General features: G+C 42.4%; 2 protein-coding genes across 2 annotated transcripts in view; one reads left to right on the plus strand and one right to left on the minus strand.

Moving 5' to 3' along the window:
• The first annotated feature begins 1,181 nt into the window (after nt 1-1,181).
• On the plus strand, nt 1,182-4,297 carry brcc3 (BRCA1/BRCA2-containing complex, subunit 3). The gene has a single exon (XM_040156495.1). It carries the CDS (start codon nt 1,339-1,341, stop codon nt 2,119-2,121), a length of 783 nt encoding a protein of 260 aa, XP_040012429.1. The 5' UTR covers nt 1,182-1,338; the 3' UTR covers nt 2,122-4,297.
• Nucleotides 4,298-4,588: 291 nt separating this feature from the next.
• LOC120806665 (cilia- and flagella-associated protein 44) overlaps nt 4,589-13,255 on the minus strand; it is a 29,327-nt gene continuing 20,660 nt past the window's right edge. The window contains exons 27-34 of the mRNA XM_040158033.1: nt 12,500-12,695; nt 12,291-12,407; nt 10,136-10,266; nt 9,864-9,980; nt 8,969-9,167; nt 8,570-8,730; nt 7,921-8,055; nt 4,589-6,264 (exon numbers count right to left, since the gene is read on the minus strand). Of these exons, the coding sequence (XP_040013967.1) occupies nt 5,980-6,264; nt 7,921-8,055; nt 8,570-8,730; nt 8,969-9,167; nt 9,864-9,980; nt 10,136-10,266; nt 12,291-12,407; nt 12,500-12,695 (1,341 nt within the window). The 3' untranslated portion in view covers nt 4,589-5,979. The remainder of the gene's footprint in view (nt 6,265-7,920; nt 8,056-8,569; nt 8,731-8,968; nt 9,168-9,863; nt 9,981-10,135; nt 10,267-12,290; nt 12,408-12,499; nt 12,696-13,255) is intronic.

Here is a 13,255-nt window from a genome sequence, read left to right on the forward strand (position 1 = left end):
TATGGTTTTGGCTCATGAGGTACTTCAGGGGAGTTTTGCAATGCTTGAATATTGCAGATGTTCCTCTTCCTTTGGGAAGAGCCCTCAGTGATGACAGAGTAATGTTTCAAGAAAATATTATTTTTTATATATATATATATATATATATATATATTTTTTTTTTATTTTTTTTTTTAATAATTGTGATTAGTCTTTATTTCAGATTTATTGACTCATTTTTGGTTGTTCAACAATCTTTGCTGCAAGACCTTAAAAATGATTTACATTATTTTGTGTCATGATTAATATCATCATAAAAACGGTTTTGATCATGAAAAAACACTAGTTAATTAATGGTTGCATTTAAAGTCAGTCAAGATACAATCTCCATCAATGAAGGTTTAGAGTTGTTGTCCTAGTCTGAGTATATATTATTATTATTTTCTTACAGTTGCAAAATGATTAAAATCGCTCTGAATCTGTACATAATTGAACATGTTTAACTGTCTAACCCTCAAAGTGTTCCTTTACTTGATGTGAACATTTGCACTTTCATTTTCAATGAAAGTAATATTTTGTGTGATTTTGTATTTAAATCTAAGGTCTAATCTTAGACAGTTTGGCCTCCTTGACCGAGATGTTCAATAAGGATTGCACTTTCTAAAAAAACGCTGGCAACTTAAATCAACCAGCTGCCTGAGAAATGCGAGTTTAAGGTTTATTGTATTTGAGGACAGTTTTGAGGTGCTTGTACTTGTGCGTGAGTACTTCCATTTGATTTCATTTATACTTCTTCTTCACTGCATTCAGAGGCAAATTTGTTTCTTTAAACTTTGATCTGAGGGCCGTAGATTTTGCATAAAAAACAGTGTGATGCATTATTAATACCCAGTAGTAGTCATAATTAATAAAATATTAAAACTGTGTTTGAACTTTTCAGTATAAATAATAATAAGTAGAAGAAGAAGAAGAAGAAGACCCTGTCAGGGGCCATTGTGCCGCTTCATGAATACTTTTACTTTTTGATAAATAAGTACATTTGGCCGTTTGAGTGTAGGACTTACTAAAATTCATATCGCTGCTGATTTAAAAAAAAAAAGAACCTATTTAACCAGGATAACCTCATGTTAAATGGGATTAAATACAAATAATTTGGTAACACAGACGGAATATGGTCATCATTTCGTTTCCCCCCCGGATGCTCGACAGGTAAGTGGAACCTTCGTACCCGTCGGAGGCCGGCAGCGCTAACACGGAGGGTTTCGGCGCAACACTTGAGAACCCGGAAGTGAAGCGCTGCCTGGCTGTGTTTATGTTTTCGTCTTCGCCCGGCTGGACAACGTAACCTGACGGGTAGGTATGGCGGTGAGCGCCGTTCACCTGGAGTCAGACGCCTTTCTGGTGTGCATGAATCACGCGCTGAGCACGGAGAAGGAAGAGGTGATGGGTCTGTGCATCGGAGAGGTGGAAATCACGCGGATCGTCCACATCCACTCCGTCATCATCCTCCGCCGCTCAGACAAGAGGAAGGACCGGGTGGAGATATCCCCGGAGCAGCTGTCGGCGGCCTCCACGGAGGCGGAGAGGCTGGCCGACATGACGGGCAGGCCGATGCGGGTGGTCGGCTGGTACCACTCCCACCCGCACATCACCGTGTGGCCCTCCCACGTCGACGTGCGGACCCAGGCCATGTACCAGATGCTGGATCAGTGCTTCGTGGGCCTCATCTTCTCCTGCTTTATCGAGGACAAGAACACGAAGACGGGACGCGTGCTGTACACCTGCTTCCAGTCCGTGCAGGCGCAGAAGGGCTCCGAGTACGAGCGGGTGGAGATCCCCGTCCACGTGGTGCCCCGCGAGGCCATCGGCAAGGTGTGCCTGGAGTCGGCCGTGGAGCTGCCGCGCATCCTGTGCCAGGAAGAGCAGGACACGTACCGCAAGATCCACAGCCTGGCGCACCTGGACCCCGTCACCAAGATCCACAACGGCTCGGTGTTCACCAAGAACCTGTGCAGCCAGATGTCGGCGGTGAGCGGGCCGCTGCTGCAGTGGCTGGAGGACCGGCTGGAGCAGAACAAGCAGAGCATCGTGGAGCTGCAGCAGGAGAAGGAGAGGCTGCTGCAGGAGCTGGCTGCCCTGTGAGCCGGGAGGACATGGACGGTGGGGCAGGACAGTCCAGGGACCACTATCAGCTCTTTGTCTGCTGCGGTTTTCTGACTCTAATTGTTTGGTCTACAGAATGTCAGAACAGAGTGAAAGTTGTCCACCAGAAACCCCCAGGGCCCAGAGAATGCCTTGTTGAATGCCCGATGACTAGTGCACAACTTACTGTACTAATTGGATTGTTTTTTTTTAAATTAATCCACTATCTAAATTGTTGCGGATTAATTTTTTGCTAATCCACGTAGCAGTCTAGGTGTTTCAGATCTGTAGTTCTTACAGCTCTTAACTAATGTCTGCTCAGATTTGTAGTTTTGCTTATGATTCTTCTTGGATCAGATAGTTCCTGATGGAAATAATTACTTAGCAGATCCTATCTGTATTTTATTTTGCCACAGTTCTTGTTAAGGGCAGTTTGTGACAAGACAAAATTAAACTTGTGACAAACAGGTTTGGTTAAAAGAAAAAGGTTTAGTTTCCTCTAACTGAGGTATCAAGAAAGGCATATTTCAGTATCTGTATTAGGGCTACAACTAATGATTATTTTAATTGTTGATCAATCTGCTGGTTATTTTCTCAATCATCTGATTATTGCTCGGTCTATAAAATCTCAAAAAACTGAAAAATGCTCATCGCAATTTCCTAATGCCCAATGCGAACTGGCCAGAAGTATATGGTCACACCCGTCCACACTTGTTAGTGTGCTGTTTGGTTTTGAGGCTGGTTTCATGGATTGGCCTTGAACTGTTAGCTCCAATAAAGTACAGTTATATTTTAGATGATCCTGTACTCTTCCTGTAGTCCTGCTGGACCTCACTAATGTTCTTGCGGCTGAATGGGAGCAAATCCCTGCAGCCAGGTCCCAAAACCTTGTGAGGAGCCGATTAATGCCCATGGTGTTTGGAATGGCATGTTTAACTATCACATATGGCTGTAATTTTTAGATATCCACGTCACCCACTCAAAGTAGAAACAAATGGTTAACTGGAAGGAAAACTGATGGTGTAAACCATTAAGCAATTTCTGGTAAATGGGCAAAAACACTCAAAACTGCAGTTGGCCCATAAAGAGCCTCCCTGCCTCATTATAATCACTCTGAATCGGAGCCTACTGAGTCTGTTGATGGGCCTTTGGACGGATGAAAGTGTTACTGTAGATACTTTAAAATGTATATGAAGCTTATGCGATGTAAAGTATGTGTGGGCTGTTGCCCACCATCAGTGCCATTTGACTGTTGTTCACGCAGTTTACTGTCTGTATGCTTCGTCTTTTTGCTCTGCCTTGTCTCGTCAGATTTGCAGATCTGACACGTGTGACTAACATGTGGTGTTTTTCTCTGAAATGTATGCACCCCCCAACTAATGGGTTGTTTTTTTGTTTTTTTTAAAAAAAACAACCTTATTTTGTTTTCTATACTGGGAACCAAATATACACACACTTCACCGTCACTTCACCTTAGATCTGAAACAGTTTCAGTCATTAATAGTAAAGCAGAACTATTGAATATTTGCAGCAGTACAGCTTTATGCACACTGCTGGCGAGCACTGTACACGTCTGTTTGCTTTCTGGTTGCGCCAACTGGTAGCCAGTTCAAACTTAGGCCTAGTTAACGCAATAACTTAATCAATATGGGCTGCACCTCGCAAACTAGTTCTTATGTTAGAGATTAGTTGTTGCAAAATATCTACACCCAGTAACTTCCAGGTCTAACTGTTACAGTAGCACCAACTGACAATAAGGTTAACTTCCTGACATAATCTGACCTGAAACTTAATAAATTCTGTTTTAAATAATGGGAATCTTTAAGATTTTCAACTACATTTCACAAAAATAACACAACATGCCTCACATTACATAAGGTTATGCCAATAACATTGGACTAAATGAGTAAATAACGTCAGTTAAATTAGAATAATCAGATTTTTCCCGACTTAGTCTAAACTGTATGAAAACGCTTTACTCTGAAACACAGATTTCTCCATGTGTGCAGACATAAGTAAAACAAATACCTACATTTACAAAAGATAAATCTTATGTGCCCTCTAGTGCTTGTGATGCTACAGTCTCTTGTTTGCACAGTTGATGGCTCTTGATGGGAAGTAGAATATTTAAATGGGTTTATCCAGTCCAGCTTAACTACTGAGAACCAGCACCCATAACAAAGGCTGCTGCCATTTTATTTGTGAGTGTAAAGTTAAATGTTCCCCATGCTGCCTTTCATATGTCTTCATACGAACTGCAAAGTGTCACAGAGGATGGATGTTGATGCTGGGGGAGTCTGTACATGTGAAGAAAGTCATGGCCCAGCGCTCTCAGCATTCACCAGGGTTTGCTTGGTTTGGAGCACCTGTGGGACATGTTCCATGCGCATGTATGTTCTTAAATTTTGTCAGTGTTTTGCTTACGTAGAAAAAAACATGAAAATGATTTGCTTTTTGAGCTCTTTATGAGATGCAATACTAGATAAAGGATCAGAATAGTTTCATTTAACAGTTGACGTGTCTGAAGTTTCAAAGTGGACCAGTTGCTGATGTTCATCAGTAAAACAGATCGTATGTTTGCCTAGAGAGAGTGGATTTTACTCCCGAGGGCGTCTTCAGTAGAGAGATCAGTCAGAGAAGCAGAAGAGGGTGACAGTCAGGATGACACTTGCACTGAGGAGGAGGAGATAAACTTGGTAACTAAGTACTTGGTGACTTGATATAATAAGTAGAATAACTGAATGAGTTCTGAGTGTGTCAGTAACCCTTTTGACCCAGCGTCACAGTTTTGTTCCTCAGTATGATTTACACATATGACTCCACCCAGCGCAAAGAGCCATTACACTGAGTGCTGATTCAGAAACAGTCAAATGCATTGTGACTGTCAAACAAATTCACATGCAAGGGAAAAGGGAGTGGTTCATCACGTTTTGCTTCATTCCAGCAGAAAGAGAAGCAGATTGAAAGAGGCAGCATGCAGCTGAGTGTGGTTTTTAGCATGGCAGCACTTAACGAAGTGGACATTACAGTTGTCTAGACTGGAAGTTATAAAGGCTTGTTTTAAAATCTAAACGTTCACCATCCTAAAGAACAGTCTAATCCTATATAACAGTAGTGAAAGAAAACAGTAAAATATGTGGTTCACTGGTCAAAGTCGTATATAAAATAACAGAAGCATCACATAAGAGCAATTTCTGTGTCCTAGTGCCTAAAATTTGCACTTTAGGTTTATCTACATTAGCAAGGACACAAGACTCTAAGTTGGAGAGCCCTGAACGATCATTCGGATGGATGGCAACATGGAGCTGCACGCTGTCCACATAGGAGTGGAAATTCATGACTAAACTTCAAAGGTGCTGTTCAGTTGTCTAAACCCAGGCTGACTGGGCTCAAAGAGGTGAACAGAGGAAAAGCAATCTAGCGGTTGGTCGAAGATTAAAATTTTTTTAATGGAAATGTAGATAGATCAGTCCACTATTTTTTTCCACTATTTAGGATCCTGCTTCTAGAGTTGGCTCCTTGAGGCTGCTAGATGTCAACTCAACTTTCAGCAGCCCTACATTTTTTGCTTGTTTGTTTTCAAGATCCATTTCAAAATATTAATAATTAGCTGAAGGGGATGCTAGATGAAAAGTTCAATAAATCAATAAATATCAGAAGGTTTCATACTCCAAAGAGCAGTAGATAGCTTTCAGTAAAGACAAAATCAGACTCCCTCATCATTTAAGAGTATGACTTTAGAATAAACACAGTAGTCAACAAATGGAAGTATCCTTCAGTCTGAATTCACAGGAAAGAACTATTACTGAGCAGAATCCTCTAACAATACAATAACTGTTTGTTTTTTTCTGGCCTTCATTAAATAGCTCCCTGTCTACTGGGCGAGTTTTGTCCTTTAAGCAGTTTCGATAGACGCTCTGGTCTCTGTTTGCCGGTGTGGGTGCGGCCTGTAGGGGAGGACAAGGGGGCGAGCGGGGGCAGCGGGGCCTGGCAAGGGGGCAAGACATGGCCTCCTTTACGGGACAGGAGGCCAATCTCTCTCCTAAGGGCCTCCATCTGCTGCGACTGTGTTTTCACCAGCATCTGTAGCCTTCGGATCTCCTCCTGATCGACACGTCTCCTGTAATCCTGGAACTGTCCCCCCTGGATACACACAAACATACCTATAAGGGCATACAGTGTATATGGACAAAAAACATACACAAACTCACACCTGTATGTTTGTACAACTCAATAGTCAACGTAACTTCAATCAGGTGTGCACACAGAAATAGGGGAAAGCAGGCTTAAAGGTGGAGTACGTGATTCTAATCCAATAAACTTTTTGTTAAATCTCCTCACGGTCCGATAGCTGTCCGTTCTATGTGTGTGCTGAAAAAAAATCCGGGCTTCCTCCACAGCCCTGGCTCTGTAAATGGAAAACAAACAAAGGGGCTCGGACCGAGCCACACAACACTATTCCAGCCAGTCAGCAACGGTGGGCGTTCGTGCTCGTGTGCAGGACAGAAATCTGGCACACGCTAACAGATAGTGCCAATTTAAGGATTACCACGGGAAGGAGAAGGAGCAGTCCACCCTTCCGTCGCTGCCAGACCATGTGAGGTTTTGAATGGGATTGATTTGGAATGTAGAAAAGAGATCAGCAGAGATGTTGAGGTGAGTACATGGAAGGAACGTCTGTCTGCGATGGCAGCATGACGGTGGCATGAAGGCGCCGTATACTCCACAAAATAATCGCATTTTCAAGTAAGAGAGATGGCCAAGGAACAGCCAAAGAGGAGAATGTCAGAGGAACAAAAATTAAAAAAGAAGTGCATGACAAGCAAATAGACAGTAATGATCAATGAAAAACATTTGGTCATTCAAATTAACATGTACAAAGACATAAGACTTCACAACAGAGTAAATAAAGCTATTGACAAACAAACTGAACTCATGAAACTTAGTTGAACTCATAAAACAAAATGATCAGGTAAGGGTGAAGATCTCCATTAACGTCAGTGAATTCTTCAGTCCAGTATTCATTGTTTTAGCTCTGAGTTTATCTGAAAACAGCTGCCAGCTGCTGGGTTGGTGAGAACACTGAGCCTGAACCAAAAACCAAGAACCAAGAAATGTGCAATAAAACCAAATCTACTGTATGAGCAGAGCCGAGTTGGTGATAATTCCCAGTGGGTTCATCACTACGAGCTATCCCTTCACTTGACCCATAGTCACTTGACATTTTTAATATAAAAATACTGATGTGTACTTTTAAATAAAGGTGATAAAATAATATATCACATGTGTTGAACAAAAATCACACTGGGTCTCATTAGTGCTGAAAAATCTCCAGCACCAAACAGCAGACAGACAAAGTTAGTAACTAGGCTGCCAGTGAAGAAAGTGGAACGTGTAGCATCTAAAGAACCAGCTGTTTTTTTCAGGACTTGGGGGAGAACACACCAGAGCTAAAAAGGAGAGTGAGTATTGGAACATATTGGACACAAACATGACTCCATGATAATGTTGTGATGTCAATTATGATAATGTGGCTCTGTGTCTACTAGATGTGTAAATGTGTTAGCGACGACAACTTCAGAAGGTCAGAGCTGTGTCCATTGGTTTATTTTGGAGTTTTTCTACCTCCCACTGGCCAAAAGATCAGTTGTCAACGTCTACAGGCTTCTAGAGGTAACTGAAAGTCTGTTTGAAACATGGCAAAGATGCAGAAGAGTTGTTGCAGAAGTTTGTGGCCACCTGCTTATCCCAGCTTTGATTAATATTACGTAGAAAATGAATTTAATGCACAGAAATTACCATCTTCTTCTGTCTGGCGTTGAGTTTATGTTCCAGTTCCTTCTTCTGGTCAAAGAGGTTTGTCATGCTGAGGAGACGTTCTGTGTTACACCTGGTCACCTCCATCAGAGCCTGACGAGCCTCTTCTACCTTCGCCTGAATATCACACACACACACACACACACACACACACACACACACACACACACACACACACACACACACACACACACACACACACACACACACACACACACGTTTGTTCCACTATCCAAGTGGGGACAACTCATTGACATAATGCCTTCCCAAGCACCTTACTCTAACCGTAACCGTCACAACTACATACCTAACGCCAACCCTTACCCTAACCTTGACCTAAACCTGATTCTAATCTGAACCCTAAAACCAAGTCTTAACCCTCAAAAAGCAGTCTGAACCGCTAGGGACATCAAGTTTATCTCCACGAGTGAGTTGCCATGGGTTAGTGTGTATTCAGATTGAAGTCCCCACCGGACTATAAAAACAAACACCCCCCGTTGAAAATGTTACAACGTTGATGAAACATTTTCAGTTTGAAGAGGCTTAGAACAAACCAAGGCAGTGCTACAGGTATCTCACACTTGCAAAAGTGCACATGTATACACAAACACACACACATAGGTCAGCGTACATCCCACTGTTTGATTTCCTTGGCGTAGGCAGCCTCTCGAAGGAATTTTTCCTGCTTGAGCTCCTCCAGCACCCTGTTCCCCGACAGTGTCTGCAGAGCCTCCAGGTCCACCAGTCTCCCATACTTGATCATCATCAGCTCGTTGCACTGCTTCTCCAGCGCTACAACACCACACAGACACACACCAACATACAGAGCAATAAACATGTGATTGAATCTAAGAATGTCACTTTCTGACACTGGAAATGATCACGACGACCGGCGAAGGACTTTTGCTCTGCCACTCTGCCTCTGCCAAGGCCACAAGATTTTTTTTTTCATCTAAAGGTGTCTTTTCTGTCAGCTGTTTGTGGTCATGTGGCATCTGAATTTCACATGTTGCATCTCCACACATCTTACCCTGGATCTTAGTGTCCATGTCCTTGCGGTCGTGGATGAGCCTGACATGCTGGCGGGCCTGAAAGTACAGATCTCTCTGCTGGCTCTTCTCCACCTGTAGCTGCTTGATGCGCTCCTGCAGCCTGTTCAACTCCGTCCTGTCCAGCACCAATGCCGGGCTCAGATCAGATGGCATCGAGCCGTTAACAACAAACTCAATCTGGGAGAATGGAGAAGGTGAAAGGAAGGGAAAGCAAAGTCTCTGTTTTACAAAAGGATTTTGCAAAAAATTATCAACAGATTAACTGATAATGAAAGTTTGCAACCCTAAATTGCAAAGTGAACTATTTTGAATTTTGATCTGATTTTAGGTCATTGCTAATGAATAGAAAATGTCCTATCTTTTGCACATTTTCACAAGTGCGGGATTCTCCCAGGCCCCCTTTGTGGAATCTTGGGTATAGGGTGAAATGCACCAATCAGAGAAAACCATTCCACTGCTCTTGATTCTGCCTACAGTTGACATGTCTGCCTTGTATAATCAAATTCTGGCTTGTTTTTGCTGAAGATATGCTTGAAAATAAAGGATGGCTGGTCTAGTTGCAGTTTGTGTCTGGCTGAATAGTACCCAACACTCATGAACACCTCCTAAAAGCTGAAAGGCAGTTGATCAAACAAAACAGATAGTGCCGTGTAAGAGCTGGAACCCTTCCTGATGACAGGGAGAATAATACCATCGAGAAAAATATTGCTTTACTCCATGCTGAGGTTTAACTTAGTTGTACTGCACTGCTAACTGTCATCCAATGTTACCAAAAATGTGCTTACAAATCTGTTGACTAGAGCTTGAATTTGTTTTGTCTTCACTCAGTGGTTCACTCATCAGTAAAACCGCCACAGTTTTTTGGCTGGTTACCTGGTGAAGTCGGAGAGGAACCACCACATCCAGTTCGTTCATTTTCTGCTGCTTCTCTCTGTTGACTAACTCCAAGTCGTCCTCTACTTCCTTCCTACTGCTCTTCACCGTTGTCTCCTGCAGGGCCAAGCAAAAAAAGCGAAACACACACACACACACACACACACACACACACACACACACACACACACACACACACACACACACAAAAAGAGGTAACAAAATGTCAGGAAACATTTCAGGAGACAGAACGATGAAAGGCGAAGTCTGACATTCTTAACGAGGGTGTCATACTCCTTCTTCAGAACTTCAGTACTCTTCTTCTCCTCCACCAGCAGTTCCTCCAGGTCCAGCCGTCGCTCACGCAGCTGCAGTGTGTTCTCAAACAACTCTGGCTCACAGCCTGAAACACACACATACACACACACACACACAGATTCACACTTAAAGTTGAAGCTAAAGTTAAAGCCTGTTGAACTTGAAGCACAGTTAAGCACTGCAAAATGTTTGATATTTAGAATACAAGGGCCATTATTAAACTAAAAGACTAAAAGCTGCGCTCTGTTTCAAAGCAACTCTATGTAGGATGTGAACAGTGACTTGAGAGCATGATAGGCTTTGTCATATTTTAGACTTGACTGATGTGTTTTTTGTTTGTTTTTATCTTTTCCTGTCAATATTGTGTCCGTCTCTCTGAATAAATATCACTAAACTCAATCTTGACAGCCCCGCTAGCATCAGAGCACTCTTCTATTTATTGCTTTCACATGAGTCTGATTTATTTAACTTTACTTCTGCTCCACTTTTTCCCCTTTGAATGGACAACCCCGGAAATGGCTCCACCCAGATGTGGCCATCTCACAGTTTGACTACCACTGGCACAATAGCGACACCTCAGACAGAAAGTCAAAATTTTTCACTCCTGTCTGTTGCATTTTGGATGACATTGAACAGGTGTGGACTGATGACACTGCATTCAAAATACATGGAGAGCAGTGTCTATTATTTCTTTTCAGGATAAACCCAGAAGCTACCTGTGTGGCTGTAATGCCAGTATATTATGCAGCACAAGATGGGCCCCTACCATTGTGCACGAGTCGCTATCCACAAGCCCACAGAGTTTTTATCTTCCCTACCTCTTCCAAAGAAGAGGTAGGGAAGATGTGATTTTTATTTTTGTTGACAATTTTGTTTATTTGCTAACTGCAACAGGAACTTCAGGTTCCGTTACAGAGGAGATCCGCCCTGTCACCTGAGTCTCAGGTAGGGTTCAGCTGTATTACCAAAAAACTGACATGTACTATACTAACTGGTTCTGTTTGGGTTGTCTGCATTTTGGAGTGGGTCCAATTAACCTTGGGTCTTTTCAGACATGAGGCCAGATTCATAAAACTGTAGGATTAGGACTAAAACCGTATGTACACATAAACAAAGAAATATACATACGCAGTCTTTTCATCAGATTTATAAAGCCACGTATGCCTGGTTCTGTTTTATAAATCTCAAACATTGTTAAACTGAGAAGATGTGCACGAGCCTCATTTCCACTCCAACAGTTCACCATAAAAAGACATGGATATGCCCTGAGTCACTTGCTTGTGATACTAGTACCTGCTTCACCAGCCATTACACATATCAGTGAAAAGAGCAGCAAAGAAGAAGTGCAATTTCACTAATTGTGCTGCATCAGCGAGGTTCTCCAACCGCACCAGAGCAGCTGTCATTACACACTACCAGTAAGCACGGCTGTGGCTTTTTATAGAGCTTGTACCATTAATTAACCACATGTACCTGTAAACCATAAGTGATATCTCAATCATCATTATTTAACATCACAAAGTTGATCATTTATTAATTTATATTGAAACAGACTTTAGATAACGCTTAACAATTAAGGATAAAATTAAAAGATCATTAATGGGGAAAGAATGGCTGAAATGTTAGTACAAAGAGTGATATATCTGGCCCCAGGTCTGTCCTGGACACACATCCGGTCCGGGTAGGTTTTTCATAGGTCTGTTTCAGATCAGATCCAGATCTGACGCACTGTAAAAGGAAATCAACTTATGACAGACTGACTGCGTCACATATGGATGATAGCTTCAGTTCAGTATCCGTATCCTGTTGTTGCGGACCCGACAGCGAGGAAAAATGCAGCACAAACAGGTCGCGCCAAATTCAGGTAATTAAAAATAGCCTCTAAAGTTAGATCATTTTTATTTGGCTTCCTTGCTGAAACATATTTCCTCACAGTCTGTGAGCGAGCCTAGCATAGATCAAGACGGGCAGTTCTGAAGGGTCTTAAGTTAAATGCTTCAATACATCCTGAAGGACTAGGCTGCATCACTGGTAAGAATTACAATTTTTCCCACTGTACTGTGAAAAAGTAAAGGATCTGAGTAATTTTTTATCCACCACGGCACTGACCTGCAGGGCAAACACTATCGTCCAGAGCAGCACCTCCTTCCTCTGTGCCAAGGTCATAATCATCATCAGCCCAGTCATCGTCTCCATCAGAGTCATCATCACTGTCCACTTCTTCTTCTGCAAACGCACAGTGGGATCATAAAGGACACACGGACAAATTGATACACACAGCTTCCCACAATCACACACACTGTGTTACTTCCCCTCACCTTCAGTTCCGGTCTGCTCCTTCTTCTTGACACGTTTGACATTCTTCTTGAAGACTCTGGTCAGGAACTCTTCAAACTTGTTGTTTTCGCCCAGCGAGGCCTGGAAGGCGGCAATCAGAGCCTTCTCTCTCTCCTGCAGCTTGGCTATGTCTCTCTGCTTCAGTTCCAGCTGTTCATTACATTCCTCCAGTTTTGACTGTCAGACAACAGAGAAGAGGATATAACAGACAACATGGGGATCTATTAGCAGTGACCACGGGAAGGGACTCACCTGTTAACACACAAACAGCGTGACAGTGTCTACACAGGAGGCATAGTGTGAGCAACACGTTGGCAGAGCAGCATCAGCAGCCTCAGTCCCCAGGTCATGTTTATGTGTATAATGCAACTAAAACACAAGCCATTACAAGCCTGTGTAGATAGTTGGATATTAATAATCAATTAGTTCATGTTACTTTCACAGTCTTTCATTTACAGAGACAAATTCTAATTAATTCCCAACCGTTAGAATCAAAAATGACATGCTGTTAGGCGAATGTGCTGTTTTTATTATTGTCAGAGTTACAGTATGGTTGCCTTGTAATTCAGCGTTAAGTAAATTAAATATATTATTGATTTGTATCATTTTAAAAGAAAAGCCTTCATGTTCTTTTACTGACCACAGTAAAGCAACTAATACAGTTTGGAGAGATGTACATTGGTACAAACAGCTTAAAGCAGGCATTAATGGCGACATCCTGGAGGTAGTAGTATGTA

Source organism: Xiphias gladius, chromosome 20, assembly GCF_016859285.1.
Source record: "Xiphias gladius isolate SHS-SW01 ecotype Sanya breed wild chromosome 20, ASM1685928v1, whole genome shotgun sequence".
NCBI lineage: Eukaryota > Metazoa > Chordata > Actinopteri > Istiophoriformes > Xiphiidae > Xiphias > Xiphias gladius.